The sequence below is a fragment of the Solanum tuberosum genome, unplaced genomic scaffold (assembly GCF_000226075.1).
Source record: "Solanum tuberosum cultivar DM 1-3 516 R44 unplaced genomic scaffold, SolTub_3.0 scf00410, whole genome shotgun sequence".
NCBI lineage: Eukaryota > Viridiplantae > Streptophyta > Magnoliopsida > Solanales > Solanaceae > Solanum > Solanum tuberosum.
Window position 1 is genome coordinate 200,976 of NW_006239326.1, and position 9,646 is coordinate 210,621.

Genomic DNA, 9,646 nt, shown 5'->3' on the forward strand with positions numbered 1-9,646 from the left:
CTCTTTTACCTACAACCATTGATGTATACTACTCAAAGCCGTTAGTAAATATGTGGAATTAACATAAAACAAAAAGTTAGTTTATTCATAACAAATGTTTGTAACTACTAATTTCAACTAACCTAAATTCTTTACCTTTTGATCTATAACATGTGCTAATTAACTCTATTACTAGAAACTAATTTACATGCATTGGTAATTCTTTATTCAACTCTATACCTATTTAAAGGCGAATTTAAAATTCAATTTTTCTGATTTTTGAATTATATTGTATTAACTTCAAGTATTGATAACTGAGTTCTAAAAATTAATCGAATTATCTTCCCTCTTTATCCCACTCACAAACCCCACCACCTTTCCACCATAGTATGCTTTCTATCTCCTCCTCGTCCTCCTCTTCCTCTCCTTTTCATCAATCATACAATAATTTTATAGAGTGAAATTTGTAGAGGATAGAATGTAAGTACGAACATGAGATGTTGAATATCTCACTCACATACTTATTGAAGTAATTTAATATACTCATACGTTGAACGGATTGTGGTATTACTCAAGATATTTCAATGAGTTCTTCAGATCGAACGATGTAAGCTTACCCCTATCTTATAAAAAAATAAAAAAAATATTTGCAATAGATACTCGACTCGAAACAACTATGCTTTCTCTCTCCAAGTCCCAAAAAGTCAAGAAAATCAAAGCATCAATCTTGGCTTAACTTCCTCTTCCTCACAGCAATACCAGTCTTCTTCATCTCCTTCATACATACTCTCTCCTACACTACCCGCCAATCTCGCACCCCCTACCGGCCTACCCCACCCCCACCACCATGCAATCACCATAGCTTTTTCGTATGTACAAAGAACCAACAATATCTCTCTCTTCCCTATTACACCATGACTCCTTTCCCTTTCTTCTTCATCATCGTCTTCTTTTGCCTCTTCCCTTTTCTCCCTTCTTCCTCTTCTCTTCACTATCCTTACAGTAAGCAACTTCAAATTCTTCTATTACATTCTTCATTTTTTCAGTTTTCAGTTTTCATCAACTGTTATTGACTAACTAGCTGTTTTGCTCTGTTTTTACAGATTATTCTTTGCATATTGATTGTGGGAGTCTCTCAAATTCAACTGATATCTTCAATACTGCATGGGTTTCCGACCGGTATTTTACCGGCGGAGCAATTTCCGTTGTATCGGAACCTCTTCACTATCAGCACTCACAGGAGAAAACCCTTCGTTATTTCCCCATTTCATCTGGAAAGAAGAACTGTTATGTGATCCCCAATTTGTCTTCCGGCAGGTACCAGCTCCGGACGTTTACGGTGTATGATAATTACGACGGAAAGTCGCACTCGCCGTCGTTTGATGTTTCCGTTGAGGGTAATGTTGTCTTTCAATGGAGGTCACCTTGGCATGAAACTATCTCACGCGACGGCGCGTATTCCGATCTGTTTTTTACAGTTTCTGATAATGAAGCTAATGTTTGTTTTTACAGTATTGCCACTGACTCACCGGTTATTGCTTCTCTTGAAATTACCCAAATTGATCCAGCTTCTTATCTAGTCAATGACACTTCAATTTTGGTGAATTATGGTAGATTTTCTAGCGGGTCGGATCAATGGGGACCCGGTTTTAGCAACGATACTGATCGGTTCGGCCGGTCATGGCAATCGGATGCCGATTTCCGGTCTAAGGTTGCGGGGAAAACCACCGGAGCAACTGTTAAAGCTATTTCTGCTATTAAAAATGTGATAAATGTAGATAGAGCACCAAATTATTTTCCTTTGAAATTGTACCAATCTGCAGTTACTGTAATTGGTGAAGGGGGTGAATTTTTGGAATATCAGTTACCGGTAGACGCGAAATTGGATTACTTGTTGTGGTTTCATTTTGCTGAAATTGATGTTAGTGTGAATAAGGCAGGTAAAAGGGTGTTTGAGATTGTAGTGAATGGTGAGAATGTGAGTAGAGTGGATATTTACAAGGAAGTTGGGAGTTTTGCAGCTTATGATTTCAAATATGTTGTTAAGAATTTGAGTAGTGCTGAGTTGAGTGTGAGGTTTGTGCCTATTGTGGGTGCTCCTGTGATTTGTGGGCTGGAGAATTATGCTATTATTCCAGCTGATCTCAAGACTCTTCCCGCACAAGGTATAGCGAGATTTCATTTATTTTAAGAACTCGTTGAACTTGCGTGTATTTGGTAATTGACTCAGCTGTTTATACCTGTGTTTGTAGTTGTTGCTATGAAAGCATTGAAGGAATCGCTTAAAGTTCCGGATAGAATGGGATGGAATGGTGACCCCTGTGCTCCTACTACTTGGGATGCTTGGGAAGGTGTTACTTGTCGTTCCACTACGAATGGATCGCTTGTGATCTCCCAAATGTATGTGATTTCTTTTCTGTCTTGTGTATGTGGATACAATTAGGTTAAATGTTGAGTGGAGAACATGTGAGCTATTAGCTAGTGTCTAGCCTGCTTTTGATGTTTGGATATCTTGATTGAGGTCATTACTTTACTCTTAGTTTGGTCCATTTCGTAATTTGATAAGGGGTGTGTACTAACATGTGGTGATAAGCACGTCATAAGTGCGATAATAACAATGTATAAAGTGGCTGTTTGTGTTAAGAACATTGGGACGAGCTAGAAAACTAATGTAGAAGATTGAGAAACGAATCATATCTTACTTCTAGTTGCAATACCGAATTCCAGAGCATGATTAGAAGTGTAAGGAGTTGTTTGGAGCAGCTATTGCCTGAGTAAATCACCTATATCTCTGTTCTGAACAATGAAACATAGAATGAAAAATGCACAACTTGCTGCACGAGTACCTGGGTCAAAAAGGTGTATGCTTTGCAGTTCTTTTGGTTATGACTTGTGACTAAATACTGTGGTGCTGTACGGTCTTACCACAAAAAGACGTTTATAAACATCTGTCGGAATTATGCTTAAAAACTCAATTCCAAGAAAGTTATCTTTGAAATTCCATGGCGATGCTGAGGCATTTGGGTTGGGGTGTCAATTCATCTTACTGAAGCCATGTAAAGAAGTGTCGTGGAATTAATGCACATTTCAGATCTATTAGTACACGAGCTCTTAGAAGCCACTGTAGTAACTGGACCATTAAAGACTAAAGTGTGAAATTTCCATTGCTCCAGCCTCTCTAAGACAGCATTCCTCTTTTATATCCTACCGATCTGACTTCTAACTTGACAAATGATGTAATCTTTAATTTCAATTTGTGTGTCAAAGAAGGAAAGAACAGATCCTTTTTCTTTAACAAATATCCCTAGACTTTCTGTTGTTTAATTCTAGTGATATCTAATGCTGCACGTGTATATCCTTCTTGATTCTTTTAGTTCTTATCTTTCAGAGATCTTGGAAGCCAAGGCTTAAAGGGATATATCAGTGACCAAATTGGGCTCTTGTCTAATTTGGTAAGCTTGTAAGTACCTCTTAACAATTTTCCTCTTAGATACTGGAATTTCACACGTTAATCCTCCTGCATAATATCTGAATCTACTCACTTGGTAGTCCTTCAAAATGATTAAAGAGGTGTTCAACAAAAAATGGTTACAGTATGAAAATATACTAGTATTTGCATATACTCATTATGGTGCACTGATGAATAATTCTCTTGATTGGATCATTTAAGTTGCACCAATTTCTTTTATGCACTTCTACTGTTTGTCAATCCTGCTAATTTGGCCTTCGCAAATAGTTATTCTACCTTCTCTTACTTTTTTGCATTGCAGGAACTTAAGTTCTAATTCTTTGGGAGGTTCTCTACCGTGGGGATTGGGTCAGAAGTCTCTTGTGAAACTGTAAGTCCAGACATCAGCACTGTGTTATTGGTCATTTCTTTTTTTACTTGAAATTGTCTTCTGTTTTGCGTCTTAGAACTATGAGTTTTATCAAGTCCACATACATAAATTGTTGAGCGTTATTGGAGTCCTGAATATTGATCCTGCCAGATTTTTCCGATCCACTCAGTTGCTACTAGCATAACAACTTACCTCTAGTAAATTCCTTTTATTCCTAGGGCCTTTTTTTTAAAGATATTATGTCTTATTGAAGTGCTTTTTGCTCAAATTTTCCTAAAACTCTCCTTAATTATTGATATTCTTGTTAATTAATAGGCGTAGAACCAAGTGCATAACTACTCTGTAGTTTAGGGCGGCACTTTACCATCTTTCTCTCTTTTTATGGGCTAACCCCTTTTGTCAAACTGGTTTGCCGTCATGTTATTGGAAACTTGAAGCTTGCAATTCATCATTTGAAGATCTTTTGTGCAGGGATTTATCAAATAACAAGTTTACTGGACCCCTACCAGATAGTCTAGCTTCTTCACCCTTGCAGATTGTGTAAGCTCCATTCTTGTTCTCAATAATCTTTTCATGGATTTGTCGTTGCATAATTCACTCTTTGTGAGGTACCAGTTGCTTATTTCATGATTGTTGTAGAAAGCAGGATAAGTATTTGGGTTATAAATCACTTGGATTCTTTCAGTCAAAAGAAATTTATCTCGTTCTAGCTAATTTCTGCTTAGTTCTAACAGTTACACTGTAATTTGCTCAGGTTTTTGAATGGTAATGCACTAGAAGGCCAAGTGCCCGAGGAACTTCTTTCCATTGGGGTCCATGGTGGAGCTATTGAGTATGTCATTCTCTATTTTCTGTCTAAAGTTTTTCCTTCAGTACATTATGGTCTTCCTTTAGTAGATTTTAATTTATGAATATGTGCTTCAACTATAAAAAACAAGACTGATTCGGTGAAGAGTGCCTCTGCTACTCATGTTATTAGTGTATGAATGAATTGTGATGCTTCCCTATGTAAAAAACTAGTTTAAGTTGTTAGAAATAATGGTTTATATTGGAGTTTGCCCTTTGTTTCATGGATAATAAATGTAACTTCGCTGGGTCTTCTAGACTCTAAGCATCTTTAACCTGTTCGTAAAAGCCTTTGGGATAAGTATCTTACAGAAATTAATGCAATCATGTGATAATGCAACTTTATAACAACCATATTATACTGAACTGGACCGCCTCTGTGCCCACAAGCTATTTCATAGCTGAAATTGTGCACACATAGTGCATCAACCACTAAGCATATATGCCAATGCTGTAACCTTTGGCACACTAACACTTGTTAAGTCGAACCCATGATGCCTTACTCACAGTAGAGCAGTACTACATGGCTACAACTACTAGCAAATCACATATCCGGTGATGAATCACAACTAATCAAAATAATTGTAAGCTATCCCGTTAATGCTCAATCTGAATACCAATGCATCAAAACTGGTTTCATGCAAGTAAGTGATGTATCATACACAATGTATAGATCTAATAAAACTCAACAGATTTCAAATTTCATTTGCAAACATGGCTGCCTGAAACCTCTTCTTTTTTTATGACGGTGGTGCTTGTGTTCACCTCAGCCACTGGATACCTGCTACCTCCCATCAACACAAGTACCACGTAACTCTGCGTCCCCACTAAGGCTTAGGCAAGGGCTGCCTAAAACCTCTTTTCAAAGCTTTATACAATTTCACTATCGTTCAACATGCCGTTTATCAAAAGCGAGTACTTCAGGGGTAAGGTCTTCACTTATGTCCAATTTAAGCTAAGTAGCACTGCTACAGTGTCCAGACTCAACCAAAGATTGCCAAGACATACAAAGAATGATTCAGCGGTGTTAAATACATCCTAACAATTCATATCCAAACTTGAACTTTGGTCAAATTCAAAGTCAATCTTCCGATTTAACATTGGTCAAACATTATCAAAACAATGGATCCAACCCAAACTTGAGAGTTCTCAATTTCAGTGTTTTTGGACCAAATCCATGCATTTCTATGGTTGAACCTTAGTTCTGTGAAGGTAGAAACTTGATGTACTATGACTATATTAATCCAATCAATCCTATTAAAAAATCACCTCATACAGTGCTAGTTTTACAATTCAAACTCATACCCATCAATAATCATATAAATGACATCTCTAATTAAATAGAAATATGAAGATATCCATTCCTTCAATTTTTTAGCTAAAGCTTGGTTTTCTCCTCTTCTTCTCCCCGTCTCCCTCTTCCAATTACTTTTTTCTCTGACGTTTGATAGCTTCTATAAAGCTACATTGCTTTGTGTTAATTCATCAATTGTACAACTTCAACCTACTTATAGCCCTTTCTTTGTTTTAGGCTAAATGACAAAAATATTCTTTATTTTGGGTTATTATATTCTCCCCTACTTAAATAACATTTGAGGGACACCAACTTTGGTGGTCATTTGGACAAGTAATTGCCTGTGACAGAGTTCAGAGTTTGCTTATGATAACAATTATTAGTCTAGTATGCAGATGGTGCTTTTTGAGGCTTTATATGGACGACAATGTCATTCTCCAGATAGTTGGTTCAAACCCTGGGAGAGTTTTAGAATCCAGATTTGGTTCAGCATGCTTTAGTTAGGTGAAAGGGACCCTAGAGCGCTTAGAACAACTCAAAATAGATATATTAGTGTATAAAACCGATAGAACTTAACAGATTCCTGAATCCCACTTTGCAAACCAGGTATGTGCTCGTCCTCACATATAGGTTATTGGTAGGATAGGATGGCTAATGTTCGTCATATTTTGTTATGTTCTGAATGAAATAACTTGGTTTTTGGAAACTATTAAATTTAAATGATAGTGTATTCCATGTATTCATAAGTCATCATTATCTCTGAGGATTCATACAGTCGACTGCAACTTGTCTAGGACTGAAGCTTAGTAATAGTAGTTGTTGTTACCTGACTTTTAAGAATCCGGACTGCAAAAATCAAAAGCTAAGCTGAGGGGTTCTCTTATTAGCAAATGAAATATGCCTCAAGGTGTGTGAATGCTTATAGACTTAATTTTTCTGAATAGAATTTAATATTTAATAACCTATAAATATTATTAAAAAAATAGAAGTAAAGAAAAACTAGAGAAAGCAGAAAAATATTACTTAGAAAGATGGAAGACTTCTTGTTTGAAACTTCAAAGGATTGAGAGGAGGTTTAGAGATGGCCGGTATGGCCATTTTTCGTAATTAGGGCTTTCGGTGCATGTTTTGCCTTTTAATATAATGAATGAGAAATCACGGGCTTAAGATGACTAAATGAAGTCATTTAATAGCAGATGGTGCCTTCTAGGGTGGGTGGAAGAAGCTTGTGTCACCTGCTTTTGATTCAACTCCTTTGTCCTCTAAACTCGTAGAAAATGTAAAACACGAAAAAAAGTAACAGGTTACTGTTATCTTTGAGGTCTTCTTGAAAAGGTCTACAATATAGTAAAATAATTGTCATGGTGGTGTCCCCAGTGCTTTCTGTTCTGTTAATAAAAGAAATGTAGTAGATATTGGTGAATTTTGTAGAGGTTTACATTTTGTTACTTCCTTCATGTACTAGTCTTTTCACTGATTTCTAACTGAAAGCTTTTTTTGCTTCCACAGCCTCTTTGGTAATAAAGGGTTGTGCGGCGGACCTACTTTGCCTGATTGTCCGTTATTCTGGAGTAAAAATGGTCTCTCTACTGCTGGTAAAGTTGCAATTGGATTATCATGTGTAGTGTTTATTTGCGTGGTATTGTTGGTGGCGTACATTTGCTACAAGAGAAGGCAGAATGATTATGACTTTGGTCTGCCACACGAGATGACGTGTAAGTGGTTTCTGGGAGATTACAACATGTTATCTTTCCATAACATTCTTTTTTTGAGATCAAAGATAACATTATTCTCCTCCATCATGTCTATAAAAAATTGTGTTCACAACATGTTTAACAAGATTTTCAAAACAAAAAACCGGTGTTGGCTAACATTTGCAAACAGTTTTATATTCCTTCATCTGTGCAACTCATACAACTGAATTCTACTTTCTTGTGGAATATCTTAGATATGATTTTTCTTCATTGCTATATCATAGTCATAGATTGTCCATAATATACTCGTCTTATATGTCCATATATTGTTCCCCTGTTATGGCACCATTTGTCCCCCATATTCAATTCTTTATCTGCCTAACTGATTTTGGAAAGATTCAAACCAGACCAGTAGGCTAACTATACCGTGGTAATATTTGTTCTGGTTTATGACCGATAATAGAGCTTTAAGTTGGTTTTGTGATGTATGAAATATGAACTTATGCGAATCATCATATTCTTAGAGAAGTGCACATTATCAACTTTGTACCTGTTGCTAAAATCTTGGTATAGCAAGTTCACAATCATCTATATTTTTGTCTGGTGCCTGTTCTGAAATTAGCTGGATGTTTGATTTACTTTCTTAACACAAAATTATCTGTTTCTATTGGGTATGCTGGATGATAGGTACCTTACTTCGGATTCTCCAAAATTGTTGTTGCACTATATCGGATCCTCAAAAAATGCTCTATTTTGGAGGATCTGACATGCCCCCGTTGAAATTTTGGAAGAGTCTGAGCATCATAGTTTTCTATTTGTAGCTTGAATTTTCAGTTGCATTGTTGTTTATTCTGATTGTGAACTAATCTCTACACTTCCGAAATTTGTCTTTACAGCATTAGCTGCAAAGAGGAATAGGTACCAACGACAAAAATCGCTGATGACTCTAGAAATGGAGAGCCAACATGCCAAAGGATTTATACCAACATACAATGCAACATGACATAATTTTGATGAAGTTCAACTTGCCAAATAGAGACAGATAGAAGTGGTGAGGTAAACAAATTATGTCCCTAAAGGGGTATGTAGAATTTAGATTTGTTTTTGTAGAGTTCAATGTATGCCAATTTGTTCATGAAAATCCACCAAACAGATTAGGCAAATGCCTCCATTGTATCATACCCAATTTTGGGCATTTGACAAACACATGCTATATATGATTTGTGACTCATAAACTTGTAATGCACATAGATATAGTCAACTTTTGTTTGTTTGATTCCATAATTCACATTATTGTGTACTCATAATGACATTACAATCTCTCGTTTATCGGTCATCGATTAATTACCATTTCCCCTGAATCAGTTCTTCAGGCAACTTTATTATACATCTTTTAAGTCTCTAAAAGTTTTATTGTAAATAACTCAATACAATAATTTATGGTGCTTTGGTCCCATATTAATAGTATTTGTGCTAGCATGACGTTAAAACTCTACTCCACACTATTTTGTAATTCATCTAAACATTTTCATTCGTGATAATACAATTTCCAGACAATACATAATATATGTCCAAGATCACCGTCACAAATATGCCACTAATACTGACTTTAGTAGTAAGTAATACACTAAACTTCGACAAACTTCACCAACACTTACTTTTCACGGTCATTAAACTTGCCACTAATATTTACTTTTCAGGTATTAGCGGCGACTAATTCTTGTTACTAAAAAGTAGTGGCGACTATTCTTGTTATTAGCGGCGATTATTCTTGTTAGTCATACTTTTAGTGGCGACTATTCTTGTAACTAAAACTTACTTTTAGTGGCGACTATTATAGTTATTAGCGGCGACTAATTCTTGTCACTAAAACATACATTTAGTAGCGACTATTATAGTTATTAGCGGCGATTATTCTTGTTCACTAAAACATACATTTAGTAGCGACTATTATAGTTATTAGCGGCGACTAATTCTTGTCACTAAAACATACA

General features: G+C 36.1%; 1 protein-coding gene across 1 annotated transcript; it reads left to right on the plus strand.

The window, feature by feature from the left end:
• Positions 1-630: 630 nt before the first annotated feature.
• LOC102584356 (probable leucine-rich repeat receptor-like protein kinase At2g28990) lies at positions 631-9,005 on the plus strand. Its single transcript, XM_006362472.2, has 9 exons — positions 631-981; positions 1,083-2,144; positions 2,232-2,379; positions 3,368-3,439; positions 3,750-3,818; positions 4,290-4,358; positions 4,573-4,650; positions 7,468-7,673; positions 8,549-9,005. The coding sequence occupies exons 1-9, from the start codon at positions 894-896 to the stop codon at positions 8,653-8,655; spliced, it is 1,899 nt and encodes a 632-aa protein (XP_006362534.1). The 5' UTR covers positions 631-893; the 3' UTR covers positions 8,656-9,005.
• The last annotated feature ends 641 nt before the right edge of the window (positions 9,006-9,646 follow it).

Coding starts and splice junctions, on each gene's coding strand:
- LOC102584356 (XM_006362472.2), top strand. CDS start 894: ATGACTCCTTTCCCTTTCTTCTTCATCATCGTCTTCTTTTGCCTCTTC. Junction 2,380..3,367: donor TCGCTTGTGATCTCCCAAAT/GTATGTGATTTC, acceptor CTTATCTTTCAG/AGATCTTGGAAGCCAAGGCT. Junction 4,651..7,467: donor GTCCATGGTGGAGCTATTGA/GTATGTCATTCT, acceptor TTGCTTCCACAG/CCTCTTTGGTAATAAAGGGT.